The 14,109-nt window shown below is 64.2% G+C and overlaps 1 protein-coding gene across 1 annotated transcript in view; it reads left to right on the top strand.

Annotated features, from left to right (window-relative positions):
• The window catches only part of OSBPL2 (oxysterol binding protein like 2), a 23,716-nt gene extending 11,804 nt beyond the window's left edge, over window positions 1-11,912 (top strand). The window contains exons 6-14 of the mRNA XM_025039869.1: window positions 1,021-1,108; window positions 2,781-3,163; window positions 4,235-4,342; window positions 5,017-5,106; window positions 6,613-6,736; window positions 8,009-8,137; window positions 9,410-9,533; window positions 10,211-10,301; window positions 11,040-11,912. Coding sequence (XP_024895637.1) covers window positions 1,021-1,108; window positions 2,781-3,163; window positions 4,235-4,342; window positions 5,017-5,106; window positions 6,613-6,736; window positions 8,009-8,137; window positions 9,410-9,533; window positions 10,211-10,301; window positions 11,040-11,142 — 1,240 coding nt within the window. The 3' untranslated portion in view covers window positions 11,143-11,912. The remainder of the gene's footprint in view (window positions 1-1,020; window positions 1,109-2,780; window positions 3,164-4,234; window positions 4,343-5,016; window positions 5,107-6,612; window positions 6,737-8,008; window positions 8,138-9,409; window positions 9,534-10,210; window positions 10,302-11,039) is intronic.
• The last annotated feature ends 2,197 nt before the right edge of the window (window positions 11,913-14,109 follow it).

A 14,109-nucleotide genomic window follows, 5' to 3' on the forward strand; every position in this document is an offset into this window, starting at 1 on the left:
TGACGGGGGCCCCTGGGAGTGGGCCCTGCACACGAGGGCATTCGCCGCGTGGCCCGGACCACCCCGGACGGGCGAGGAGACGGTGTACGTAGGAGGGTCAAACCCTAGTGACCAGAAGAGTCACAGAGGGCGGGGTTGGTTCTGGGCGGGGAGACGCGGGCCGGTGGCTCGGTGGCCTCGAGCCGGAGTGGAAACAGGTCAGGCAAGCATGCTCGCCAGCCGAGCCGGCAGAGGGCGGGCCACCTGGCGGGGACAGTGGCTGGGAGGAGGGCTCTGCTCCTGGCCTCCACTGCCACGTGTGGGCAGGGCAGTGACCAGGCCACTCCTTACCGCGGGTGTGACTCACAGGCAGCTTCAGCAGCCCCTCCTGCTCCCTGCCTGTCCCCAGCATCCAGCCTGGTCCCGGCGCCCAGCACACACACCTGGGGCTGGCCCGGGGCAGGCCGGCCATGTGCGGTGCTGTCCGCTGGCCACACCGCCTCAGAGGCACCCCCAGGGCAGCAGGCGACAGGCTCATAGACGTTTCTGTGGTTGCCCCGTCATCAGGCAGGTCACCGAGTGAGCACAGCCTGGGCCTGGGCTCCAGGAGGGTTTGGTGACACCCATGGTAACTTTTCTGCCACCTGGGTCCTGTCGGCCTGTTGTTTCTAATTCCAAGTTTGTTTAAAAGTTTGTTTCTAATTCCAAGAACTTTTCTCTTGAGGGTGCACAAAACTCAGGCAAGGGAGAGGGAAGAGTCAGACGTGGTCCCGGGTGAGGCAGCCGGCCGTAGCCTTCTGGTCCTCTCCCGCGTGTGCATGTGTGTGCATGTGCACGTGTGTGCGTGCGTGCATGTGCGCGTGCGTGAGTGTGCGTGTGCGCGTGCGTGTGCGCGCACGCGTGTGCGTGTGCTCATGTGCGCGTGCATGTACGTGTGTGTGTGCGTGCGGGTGCGTGCGTGTGTGTGCGCATGTGCGTGTGCGTGCATGTGTGCGCGTGCGTGTGGGCGCGTTTACGTAATGCGACGTTGTTCGTCTGTAGCCTTTCCGTGCACCGTGAGGCCACGTTCGCCCCCGCGATGCTGACCGCTCTCCGCCGGGCGCGGCCCTTCGCTGATGCCCAGACACAGGTTCCCGTTTTGCGCTCCTACCGGTCGCAATTCGATTTGCACCGGTTTCTCTCTCTTTGATAAAGTACGATAACGGCGTGTCCTGTGGTCAGGGGCATCTCAGGTTCCAAGGAGGGTCGTTTTCTCGACGTGTCTGACCCCGGCGCTTGACCTTAGTTGACATGTGTCGGGGCGACCGGGGTGGCGTCTGGGACGTTGGTGTGCTTACACACTCCTCGGGCGCGTGGGGCGGCAGGTGCGTGCGGGAGTGTGGCAGCTCCAGCGTCAGACCCTCTGGGGCGGAACCGTGCCTTTGGGGACGCAGGCCTGTGCATGCACAGTGGCGCGGTGCCGGCGGCTCGTGGGAGCCCAGGGCCCGGCCGCCTGGGGCTTGGCCCTGCTGCGCTGCCGCCCCAGCCCCCGCCGGCGGGAACGCCGTGCCGGCTCAGCTCTTGGCGCAGCTTAGCTGCTGGCTGGCGCTGGGCCGGAGGGCGGCTGGTCTTGGACTCCTGTGACCTTGGAGAACGCTGGGCGACTTTGGAGACTGCACGGGGTGTGCTGCCGTGCGGCTTCTGCGTGAGTGACAGAGGGGTCGGCAGGCGGCGTCACAGCCAGAGGGACAGTAGGAGACAGCCCTGCCTCTTCAGTGCAGAAGCAGGAGACGGAGGCCCGGGTGGGGGGACTCGCCCTGAGTCACTGTGAGGGCCCCCGTCTTGGTTGAGCTGCGCGTGCCCCTCCGGGGCGTCTCTCCCGTCCCCCCTCCGGGGCGTCTCTCCTGTGCAGCTTTCCTCCCGTCCTCGTGTCCGGTGCCAGCGTCAAGAGGCCGACCTCACCGAGCTGTTAGAGAATTGTTAGCATTTTAGCTTACTAAAAAGCATCATTAAAATATCTTGAACAGAAAAACCAAAGCATAGCATGACAAAGCCCCAGGCATGGGAGTGAGCAGTGTGGTGAGAGGTGGTGGCCGTCCCAGAGCAGGGCGACGCGCCTGGCGGCTCGTCCCATCCGGGGCTGGACACAAGGTCCGCACACAGGTGGGAAGCTGAAGCTCTTTCCGAGCCCGGCACACTCAGTTGCCACGTGCCCTCCGGGCACCCGGGGCCGGCGTCCGGCACGCTACACGCACAGGACCTGCGCAGCTTCCTGTTTGGGGCGCATTCGCCCGTGGCTCTGTGGCCTCCCAGGTCGCTCCTGTGAGCCAAAAATAACACTTTCTTTCCTTAGACAAGCATTCATTTTGTAAATTACATACCTTGGTAGGCAACCTTTTAGAATCTAATTTTTTAACTTTCCTTCCTCCGTAATGATTGGAAGTTCAGATTCCACTTAAGTTGGCAATTATGTGGTTCAGCTTTTATAATTTTTAATGACTACACCGTAGGTGTATTCATAGTTCTGGAACAATTGAAAAATGACATTTTTGTTGAAAAAGAGAGCGTACTAAAGATCCTATTTCCTGGCCAGAAATACCCTAGGGCGTCAGACATCCTATCGCTGAGCCCCCAGGAGCCTCAGGAGGCTCGGAAGGAACCCCCTTCGGAAAGGCTGGAAAGGCATCAGTCTTGGTTACTGGGCAGTGGTGTCCCTTGAGACTCAGGTGACAGGCTGGTATTGGGGGTCTCTTAAGTCACAGGCTCTGGGAGATACTTGCAGGCTCTCTTGGCACGTGCTCGGGGGGGTCCCGTGGAGGTAGCGTGTGCGTGTGTGTGCGCCGTCTGTTAGCACGCGCACCACCAGAGCGTGTGTGGCCGGCAGCGTGGCATGGCTCCCGGTCCCCAGCTCCTCTCCCAGACCCCGGGCCCCTGTCACGCGCTCGTGCCCGCCGGGCTGCGGGGCTGAGCGTTGCCGGTTCGCAGTCGCTCACGCGGCCCTCCCTCTCGGCTTTGCACCCAGGGAAGACTTGGGGTTCCGATTCATATGCGAGCAGGTCAGCCACCACCCGCCCGTCAGCGCCTTCCACTCCGAGGGCCTGCAACAGGACTTCCTGTTCCACGGCTCCATCTACCCCAAGCTGCGCTTCTGGGGCAAGAGCGTGGAGGCCGAGCCCCGTGGCACCATCACGCTGGAGCTGCTCCGGTGAGCGCCGCCGTCCCTGCCCCCATCCTGTCCCCGTCCTGTCCCCATCCCTGTCCCCGTCCCTGTCCCCATCCCTGTCCCCATCCTGTCCCCATCCTGTCCCCGTCCCTGTCCCCGTCCCTGTCCCGTCCCCACGAGGGAGGCTTCCTCGTTGGGGGCCAGCTCGAGCCCCAGCAGGCGGCAGGCAGGGTGGGGCCGGCTGCGTCCCTAGAGGAGCCCCCACTAGAGTGGCACTGGCCCCCTTCAGAACTGGGGATGCCAGGGGAGAAGCCACCAAGGGGGAGCCACAGTGTTTTTGGTGACGTGATCTCAGACGTGACCCAGCCGTACCCCTCCCCCACGCGCGTGCTGTCGGTCAGGCAGACTGATCCTGGCCGAGTGTGGGAGGGTCTGCACCCCGCGGGTGAGGGACGCGGAGGGGCCGTCCTCCAGTCGCCCCGCCCGGCTCAGCGCTGCCCCTCCCGCCGGTCAGACACCGTGAAGCAGAGGCGGCGTCCCTCGCAGCGGATCTGAGGCGTGAGGCCGGCTGGCGTGGGAGGCAGCGGCCCAGCCTGGTGGTCAGGGGTCCACGAGGACTGGGGGACAGTCTCCCCGCAGTCCTGCCCTGCGTCCTGGTGCGGGCAAGGTCACCTCCGGGAGGCATGCCTGTCCCGGAGGCCTTTGCTTTCCTGGGGCTGGAAAGCTGCATGCCGCGTGGACGGGTGCGTTTGGGTCACACCCGGCAGTGGCAGGAGGTGCGGGTCGTCCCGAGCCGCAGACACCCACAGTGTCCTGCCGTCCGCCGGCCCTTGGCCCCGCTGCGTGTCTGCCCAGGCGGCCCTCTGTCCAGCTTCACCGGACGCACCCTCCCGCCCCGTCGCCCTCACGCTCGTGAACTGGCCTTGACATTCAACTAGAAAGCTTTGCCGATGCTACAAAGGAAAGAACTAAATTTCAAGCGCACGCCGAATGAGGAGCCACGCCGTCCTCCGCAGCCCTCAGGCCGTCACGGAGCAGCTCCGGCCGGCTGCGCCTGGGTCACAGTGTCCGTCTCGCTGGCTCTGACTGCTCGTTTTCTGGCCCCCATGACAGACACAGCGAGGCTTACACCTGGACCAACCCCACCTGCTGCGTGCACAACGTGATCATCGGGAAGCTGTGGATAGAGCAGTACGGGACGGTGGAGATTTTAAACCACAGGTAACGGTGCCCGACCGTCACGTGACAGACTGGGCAGCAGAGACAACCGAGGGCCGTGCACAAGTGCTGGCTTCGAACCCCGGGACGTGTTCTCCCTCCACTCCGAGTGCGGCCCTGGGGGGGGGCAGGTCCCTCGTGCCCCCTGCCCCAGCTTCCAGACGGGCGGCCCCCGGCCTCGCGCTGGCGCAACCGGATCTGGTCCGCTTTGGGTCACCATTCGTGTTCTGTATTGGTATTTGGTTTTAGTCACAATTGTCAACTTATTTTGAAGCTTTAAACGACAGTAAAGAATGGTGTGGATTCCCAGGTGAAAATATGGTGACCATCAATCACTGTCTGCTGTCCAGTCTGTCCTTCCCGCTCCTGGAAGTTCACAGCCTTATTGAGATATTACTTACTTATCATAAAATCCACCCATTTAAAGCGGGCATTTAAGCGGTTTGTACTAAATTTACTGAATTGTGCAACCATTTCCATCACCCTGGAAAGTCCCCCTGCCTGTTGGCAGTCACTCCCCGATGTCACTCCCCGATGTCACGCCCTGATGTCACCCTGCGGTGCCGCCCGCAGCCTGCACACCGTGCTCTGTCTCCGCCTCCGTCTCCGCCCCGGCCCCACAGGCCTTTTCTCGACGTCTCTCCCACGATTCAGTCCCGTGCTTCTCTTTCCCGCAGAACTGGAGATAAGTGCGTGCTTCACTTCAAGCCGTGCGGGCTGTTTGGGAAAGAGCTGCACAGAGTGGAAGGCCACATCCAGGACAAGAAGTAGGTCCGCGGACGGGGCGGGTCCCACCGCCCCCCGGACCCGCGTGCAGAAGCTTCACCAGCGTCGTCTGTGCACAGCACACAGAGTCACAGCTCCTTTTATGCCTCGCTTTAGTTTTGAAAACACTTGTTACTGAGCATAAAGTAGAAGGAGGACATGTCTTCAGGGCGCCTGGGGCCCGTCGCACGCTCTCCCGGGGGAAAGGCCAGGGCCTGTCTGTCTCCGGCACCGCAGCGGTCACGCCGCGGGCTTTCAGAAACCCTGGACCTGAGCGTGGCCGCGTGTCCTGCACCCACCGTGTCCCTCACGTGTTGTCAGCACAGCTCAGCTACGAGCATCGTGCTCGTGTGACCCGTTCATTCCAGCCCGAAAGTTAGGGCTGGACAGGCTGATGGCCAGTAGCGTCCTCACATAGGGACACGAGACTCCTTCCAGCCCCTAAAATCTGTACATTCTCAATTAGAAGCGAGTTCCCAACATAAAGCAGCAGGCGCTTCCGCTCCGCCCCCTGCGTCAGGCTCCAGAACCAGCCTGGAGAGCGCCTGGGCACCTCAGGCTGCCCACGTGGCCCGCTGACCGAGTTAGGGCTCGGAGCCACCTTACAGGACCGCAGTCCCGGTCGTGAGCAGCCTCTCCCTGGTCGAGTTGCCCCAGAGAGACCGCGGTCAGCGTAGGCAGTGCCCTCGAGGCCACGCCTGCCTGCCCGCCCTCAGGGAGCACGTACGGACCCTCTTCTCATTCGCTGTTTTCCACCCCAAATTTGAGGGAGCTCTTCCCTAGCATGGCCTCTTGGAGACAGAGCGTGTCCGCCAGGCTGTCTCTCCTGAGTGAGGACTGGCCGTGTTTCCCCGCCAGTTGCCACCGCTGGCCTTCCAGGGTGAGCCTCTGAGATGCCGTGTACACCCAGGGTGTCCCCAGGAGTGTGCGGCCAGCTGTGTGCCCTCCCCCTAGGAAGACGCAAACAAAAAGAAAAATTCTGACACTGTGGCCTCGCTGCCTCAGAACCTGCAGGGAGCTTGGCCAGTCCGGAAGGTCTCGGAGTTCTGGTTGGCCGACGAGGAGAGCAGGCGGGCGCCGAGGGGCGTCCTGTCCGCGGGCGTGAGGGGAGAGCCCGCGACGTCGGCTGACACGAGAAGGCCCGTGTGCCCTTCTAGGGGACGGGCCACTTGTGTGTGAACACCCCACGGGCACGCGGGGTTTTAAGTTAGAATGTGGGGACGTGTCTCTGCCCTTCCTGTCCGCACAGCCCTGTCCCCCGCCTGCGGGCTGTGGCCTTCATTTTCTCTAACGCTTTGGTATGTGAGGAGGGTGACTGGTTTGTCTCAAGGGCACGAGTAGAGACCCCATGATGCAAATTTCCTTCCTTGCGTTTATGGCCAGAGATGCCCTAAGGTTTACAGCACGACAAGCCAGGACGGAGCGCGTTCCACAGTCAGAACTGAGGGGTGGTGCGTTCGGTCCCTGGTGTGTACCCGCTGTGACCTTGGTTCTGACCCTTGATGCAGCAGGAGGAAGCTGTCCATCATCTACGGGAAGTGGACGGAGGGCCTGTGGGGCATCGACCCGGTGGCATACGAGTCCTTCAGGAAGCAGGAACGGAGGGGTGAGCTCCCGAGACAGTCACAGCCGGTAAGGCGCTGCTCCGCGTGCGCGTGTCCGGCCGGGGAAGCGGCCCCGTGTCCCCTCGTGTGGGCACGGTGTGCCTTCAGGGCCTGGGGCAGGCGGACGCAGGGACCGTGCCTATCCGTGCAGCTGCCCGTCCGGGGTGCTGGGCTGGCAGTGCCGTCGGTCTGCATTCCGACTGCACAGGCTCCTGTGCTGACTGCCGGGCATAGGGTGTCCTGTGTCACAGCGTCTGTCCCCCAAGCCTGGCTGTCGGGGCGCCTCCACTTCCTCCTGGAAACTCTGTGTTCCGGAGACTCCTTCAGCCTCCCGTCCCCCGCACCGCGCTGGCTTAGACCTGATAGAACAGCTAGCGAGTGTCGCGTCTGCGTCGTCCGTTCTGAGAGGCAGGAAGTGCGGCCGGCAGCCGGCGAGTTGTGACGGGGCCGCGTCTCCTGCAGTGGGATCCCCCGAGGCCCCGAGACCGCTCCCGAGTGGACCCTGGAAGTGCTGGTTCACGAGAGAGGTCACGTTTTTCCGGATAACGAGCCGGACCCGAGGCGTGCGTGTTTTTATCGTGCTGTCCCGGGCGCTGTCCGACACCCCCAGCAACGCCCGTGCTGAGAAGCAGTGTGGTTCCAGGTGGGCACGGGGCAGCCCCGGCGTGCCCAGCCCACTCGGCATGGCCCTGCCGTCCTGGGCGGCCCGGGCGAGGGGCTCGTCCTTCTCAGCTCTGGTGCCGACCGCGTGACCGCAGCCTGCAGGGAGGCCCCGGCTGTGTTTGTCGCGTGTCGGTGCCGCGGCCTCACGCTCCTCCTCTTCCAGGCCCCCGTCCTCAATTTGGAAGTAGGTGCAGCTGCTGCATCTGAGATGTGGCCTCGGGGGCGTCTCGCCCAGCAGTGTGGCCAAGCGGTCGCAAACACAGACCCTCCGTGGCCGCGGGCCACACGCGGGGAGGCCCCGTGTCCCAGAGTGCTCTGTTAGAGTCCCCTTTGCTGGGGACGGACATGCCGTGTTAGGTGGTGTTGCCCTCTGGCTGCCGTCAGCCTCAGGCCCATGTCATTTGGGCCATCGGCTGCTGACCTATGCCCTGTCTGTGGGGCCCCCGGCACGGGAGCCCAGCAGAGTCACCACTGCGGAAGCCGGAGCCAGGCTGCTGCCTGAGATGCAGGACAGACAGGTCACAGGCCGGGCATGGTGGCCTGTCCTGCGTTGGAGGGCGTCCCGCTCGGGGCTGGCAGCTTGTCCGGAAGGGGGTCCGGGCCCCGTCTGCGCCCACATGGCTGCTGTGTGTTTCAGGACAGCAGTGCCGAGAGAGCTGACAGCGACGTGGCCGACGCCGAGCCCGAGGTCCAGGAGACCGTGCAGGTCATCCCCGGCAGCCAGCTGCTCTGGAGGGTCAACGCCCGGCCCCCCAACTCCGCCCAGGTCAGTGCTCCCCACGGCTGTCCCCCGTGCCCGGCCCCTCATCCACTGTCCCGCCGTCACCTGGGCAGGCATGAACTTCCGAGGGCTTCTGTCCCCCCCAGAGTGACACCCAGCCTCAACCGCGGCCCGGCCTTCCGGCAGCATGAGCAATGCTGCCCACGGGGACCATGGTGACGTGTTGGCACGTGGCCGGCACGTGTGTCTGTGCACGTGTAGTGTCACAGCTGCTGGGGCTGCCCCAGGTAGAGGTGGCCCCGGGACACACGTGTGCCTTCTGAAGTCACATCACCTGCACCTTACGAAAGGGGTCTCCAGACCGGATAGGGGAGAGTTCTCTGCTGACGTGTCAATTTAGATGCTTAAAGGCATTTTGATATTTATTTTAGAAAATTAAACTTACAATCTGTATGACTTGTAATGAATTTATATTGCAAATAATGATTATGCTGCAGAAGATTGTCTGTATGATAAACATAACATCATGCGAATACGGACCCATCGTAAGTTACGCTTCACTTTGCTATCGATCGTAAACCGATGGTGTTTCTACACGGCACGCTTAGAGAGCGTGTTATAAATTCTCTGCTGTGTCACCGTGTAGTTTGAGCGGAGCGGAGCTTGCAGATCACCCGCTCGCTCACCTCCTCGGCGTGACCCTGTGCAGCACCGTGACCCCAGCAGAGTGGCACGGCGCCGCGTGTTGGGACGAGGTTGTGTGTCGCGGGGGGTCCCTGTTAACGTGGCTCCGTCCTCTGCCCTCTGGCTCTGTGAGTGCTGACAGGCCCCCTGCCTGCCGGGTGCTGGCGGGGCCTGGTCACTGGGGCGGGGCCACGGCAGGGCAGGTCACACCTGTGACCTTGTGTGCATGAGGAGGTGCAGGGCCTGCGGGTGCTGGCAGGGGTGGTGGGTAGGGCCATGGGGGTGTAGGGATGGCGCCCACTCCACCCCTCCCTGGGAGGACCGGGCAGGCCTCTCTGGCCGCCTGTGGAGATGGACCATGGGGGTGGGGACGGGGGAACAGCTAGGAGACATGGCCTCCTGGACGTGTACCACATCTTCAGTTAGCCCCAGGGACGCTGGGGAGACAGCTGTGCATGGGGGCGGTCAACGAGAGGGTGCAGGCCCGGGCAGGTGGGTGTCAGGCCGGGCGGAGCCCTTGTCCTGGTGTCTGGCGGGAGTGCCCAGGGAGGGCGTCACCGGATGGGCCCGGGCAGGGTGCGCGTGCTGGAGAGCCCACCGCGGTGCTGATGGGTCCCTGTGCCCGCTCCGCAGATGTATAACTTCACCAGCTTCACCGTCAGCCTCAACGAGCTGCAGACGGGCATGGAGAAGATCCTGGCTCCCACTGACTGCCGCCTGCGCCCCGACATCCGCGGCATGGAGGACGGCAACATGGGTGCGCACCGGGCCCCGGGGACAGCAAGGACAGGCCCGCCAACCGCCTGCCCCGAGCACGGAGCGCCCCATCTGTGCCGGGGGCTTGTGGGACTGGCTAGGCCGTCGCAGGCCAGCCCTTCCGTAGACGCAGTGACGTCACGCCCCCCGCGGCGTGAACGGGACAGCCATGTCCCGAGGCTTCTGTCGGGTCAGCGGGGCGCGGTGCTCGTTAGATGTCCACGTGGCCGACTCGTGGGGCCACTGCTGCACGTGTCGCCCGTCGGCCGCTGTGGGGAGGCGCTGCCGTGTGGGGCGCGGGGAGGTGTCGCCGTGGCGGCCAGCCCGCCTCACTCACGCACTGCCCTGGGTCAGGTCAGCGACAGTCCGGTGGCGCCGGGCTCCTGCGGGCGCGTTCCCGTGGTGTTGTAGCAGGGAGCTGCCGTGGACGGTGCTGACAGGCGGTGCTGTTGGGGGGGTGGTGCAGCGGCCGACCCTGCAGGTCTGGGGACGCGGCCAGCTTCACAGGGGGCACGGCTCCCGTGGGTGACGCACGCTGGGGGCTGCTGCGCACAGGCCCGAGCTCTGGTGACGGGCTTGGCTTTCCAGTGGTCCCCGCTGCGTGGTTCCCAGCAGAGAGGGACTAGGGGCCTCGCCGTCCGCCCCGGCCCCTCACCCAGCTCTGTGTGCCTGCCCTAGACCTGGCCAGCCAGGAGAAGGAGCGGCTGGAGGAGAAGCAGAGGGAGGCCCGGAGGGAGCGCGCCAGGGAGGGGGCCGAGTGGCAGACCAGGTGAGGCCCGTGCGCGAGGGGACACAGGGGCCCCGCGCCCCCCGGGGCAGTGGGGAGGGCCCCTTTGTTGTCTCCACGTTCTGAAGCAGATGCTCTTCTGACCGCATGCTGAGGCCGCAGGCGCTGAGTGCTGGTTGGGAGCCGGTGTTAGTGACTGAATTGGCTTCTCCGATGGGTCGGGGGCCACCATGACCTCCGGCACACGCATGCACCGCCCATGGTGTCTCCCTGCTCTCCTGCTGACACACAGACCTGGCCTGCTCGAGGGGAGGGAGGGGCACTATGACGGTCCCACCATGAGAGGCTCGGGGTGGCTTAAGGTCCTGTGACCCTCGTGACGGCCCAGGCATCTTCCATGAAACCCTTGAGGTTTTGTCGGGAAGTGACATCGGGACGTTTGTAGGGGAGCGCGTCCAAAGTGGAGGGAGGCCCTGCGCTGCACTTAAAATGCACGTTGGAGCCACGTGGGCCTGCAGAGGGACGTTGTCCGGGACCATGGCCCGTCCCTCCACGGCCTGTCCCTCCTCGGCCCGTCCCTCCTTGGCCCGTCCCTCCACGGCCCGTCCCTCCACGGCCCGTCCCTCCTCGGCCCGTCCCTCCTCGGCCGGTCCTTCCTCGGCCGGTCCCTCCACAGCCCGTCCCTCCTCGGCCGGTCCCTCCTCGGCCGGTCCCTCCTCGGCCGGTCCCTCCTCGGCCTGTCCCTCCTCGGCCGGTCCCTGAGCCTCCTCTGTGTTGCAGGTGGTTTCGCCAGGGCAGGAACCCGCACACCGGGACCCCCGACTGGCTGTACGCAGGGGGCTACTTCGAGCGGGATTTCTCAGGCTGCCCAGACATCTACTGAGGCCTGGCGTGGCCCCGGGGCCCGGACCCTCAAGGCTGGGCTCCGTCCGACCAAGCACCCCGGCCAAGGACTCAATCCTAATGGACTCCGGCTGCCAAACACCGGCCACTGCTGTGGTCTCTTCATAGAGCCGCCTCGGGGCCGCCACGCCTGCAGCCAGGCCTGAGAAGGGGGCTCGTCATGTGCTTCTGTGCGACAACAATTAGCCAGGGCTGCTTCAGCCGACCGCAGCCTCTGCATACCACTTAGAACCAAAGGACGCGACAGGAAGGGGCCGCACGCCTCCTTAGATGGGGCGTCAGGGGTTTCTGAAAGTGCGTTAAATCTGGACCAATAACAGGAAAGGATGGATCTGGAAAATAACCCTGCAAAGAGCTTTCTGCGGGCCAGGGATTGCTTTTTAAATTATGGTGACACGTAAGCGAAGCTTTTCAAAGCATCAGACTGAATGAAATGAATAGTTGTCAGATTCTGTATTTTTATCAGTCTCCAATAATGTAAAGATTACTTTTAAAATATTTAAGTTAAAACTACTCCAATAGAATTTGCTGAAGAGCAAGGTGTGCATCAATCACCAGATGTATGCTGTCCAGAAGGGAGCATCACCCTAACAACCCAGGGCGGCCGGGAGCATTGGCATTGCTGACCGGAAGCCCCTGGCCTGCCCCAACCCTGAAGGGAGCCCTGGTTCTGGCCACGTCCACTCCCAGCCCCCAGGGCCCAGCCCATGTCACAGAGTGAGTCATTTCTTAAAACGATGAGCCTGTGCCACAGTGCCTGTGTGTCTCTGTTGTCTAGCGTGCATGTTTAAAGGACAGGCGTGCGGGGCCGGGTCTGCTGACGGGCACACGGCAGCCGGCTAACAAAGCAGGCGCGCGTCCATGTAGGCGTCTGTCCCGATCAGGTGACCGTTTCCCTGCTGTGGGAACATCCACGCTCTGGATTCTGGGACCGCTCTGTGCACCAGACGCGATGCTGCGCACAGGCTCGCAGGCTAAGCGCACGTGCACGCGACACAGGCACCACCATGCACGTGTACGCACACGCATGGGCTCACCGGGGCATAGGCAACCAGGCAACGCTGGCACACGGGCACACGCATGCACCGGCATGTGCACACAAGCACACGCACGTGCAGTTGTGTGGATTCCCAGCGAGAGGGTGTCCTCGCTGTGTGGCCAGGCTTCAAAATCACATTTGTAACTAAAAGATTTAAAAGTGCAGACGTGCTCTGACGGCTCGACTCTGCAGCTGTGGAGGCCACGGGGTCGCTCGGAGCGGGGCTTCTGGGGGGCCCGGGCCAGACAGGCGGCCTGTGTGCCTGGCCGAGGCTGCGTTCCGTGGCCACCCATGCGCCACCAGGCCATGTTGGAGGCCCGGCTCCAGGACGCAAGGACGGCAGGGCAGTTTGTCACTTCCGATGGGTCACCCCTCTGTCGCTGCCTCCAGTGACCAGTGACAGGGTCTGCACGTCTACGTCCTCCCCTGAGGTCAGGCCTGGGTCCCACGGTGCCCAGCCGGGGAGTCGAAGGAGACGCCGGATGCCGGGGCCGCGGGCCGTGTCTGCAACGCGTTCGGCCCGCGGGGAAAGGGACAGCCTTCTTGTGGGCCACCGTGTGACTGCGGCCTTAGCATGTGCCCAGAACCTCGTTTGGGCCGCTCCTTAGGGCCGGGGCTCCGCTGCGTGCCTGTCCATCCGGTGCCACGTCTCTGAGTCGCCGGAGAGCCGGCCGCAAACAGCCGACGTCTCGGAGCGTGTTTCATGGAAAATGAGGATTGAGGTGGTGGGGACACTGGTGCTGACCGGATTCAAGCGCCCGTGTCAGGGACGGGCGACGTGTGTGGGTCGTGGGGCTGGTGCGGGGCTGCCCCAGGAGCCGTGCCACCCTCCCGGCGAGGTCAAGGGTCGGGGCGTCACCAGCACCGGGGGCTTCTTGCCCGGGCATGACCCCACTCACGAGAAGGTCACAGAGAAGCAGGCGTCGGTCCCTCTTGAGAGTCACAGCATTTGTCGCTCTGGGCTGCAGCAAACGCAGCCTCCGAATCCTGCTCGTCTGCATCGGGGCGGGCTTCCCGGGGCTTCCCCGCAGGCACACGCCCGTAGCGGCGAAGTGCCGTGTGAGGCTGCGTCACCCCCCCACACACACACAGGATAGAAGTGGCCCAGGAAGGGCCCCCCTGAGCAGCGTCACAATTGTCCTGGCCACTCTCTCAGACTGTCCCCAAAGCTCGTGCTGCTGGTGCTTGGTGGAGGGTCAGCCTGAAGATCGGCCAGACACACGATTGGTGCTGGGAGACGCCTGCCAGGGGCCGGGCCACCCCGGAGGGGGCCAGAGCAGCCCTGCGACCTCGAGTGGTCCGGCCCACGCGTCCTGACGGGCCCGGAGCTGTCCAGTGGGACGTGCCGCCTGCCCACTGCGGCCTTGTCGGACCACAAGGTCGGGGAGTCGGAACAGGATAAGACCCACGCCACCAGGAGGCCCCCGTGAGCCGCAGCCGTCGCGGCCCCGCAGGAAGCCTCCCTCGGGACCCCGCTCTTTAGGACGAGTGCTCCCAGCGGGTGGGGATCTCTGAGGGCCACGCGCCCACGAGGGACCGTGACAGGAAGACAGCCGAGAGTGAGAACGAGCTCCGAAGAGTGGATGCGCCAGCGGCCCTGGGCTCGGCCGTGGGGGGCGGCGGGCCCTGCGTGGACCGGGGGCCCGGGGCGGGGCCGAGGGGGGACAGGGCTCTTCCTAGTCTCGGCTGCTCCCGTGTCAGCGTTCAGACTTGCAAACATCTTCCGAAGGCCGTTCCTCGTCCCGAGCGGGGTGCGCAGGCCGGGCCCCCGATGAGAGCGTGCGGCCAGGCATAGTCCGCGTGAGCCTGGCCGGGACCCCTGTCTCCTGCGTGTGTGGCATAGGGGTGTGTACAGTGGACGCAGCCTTTCCGAGTCCCTGGAGTGAGCTTAGTGGCCATCAGTCCTTC

The sequence above is a fragment of the Pteropus alecto genome, unplaced genomic scaffold (assembly GCF_000325575.1).
Source record: "Pteropus alecto unplaced genomic scaffold, ASM32557v1 scaffold45, whole genome shotgun sequence".
Lineage (NCBI taxonomy): Eukaryota > Metazoa > Chordata > Mammalia > Chiroptera > Pteropodidae > Pteropus > Pteropus alecto.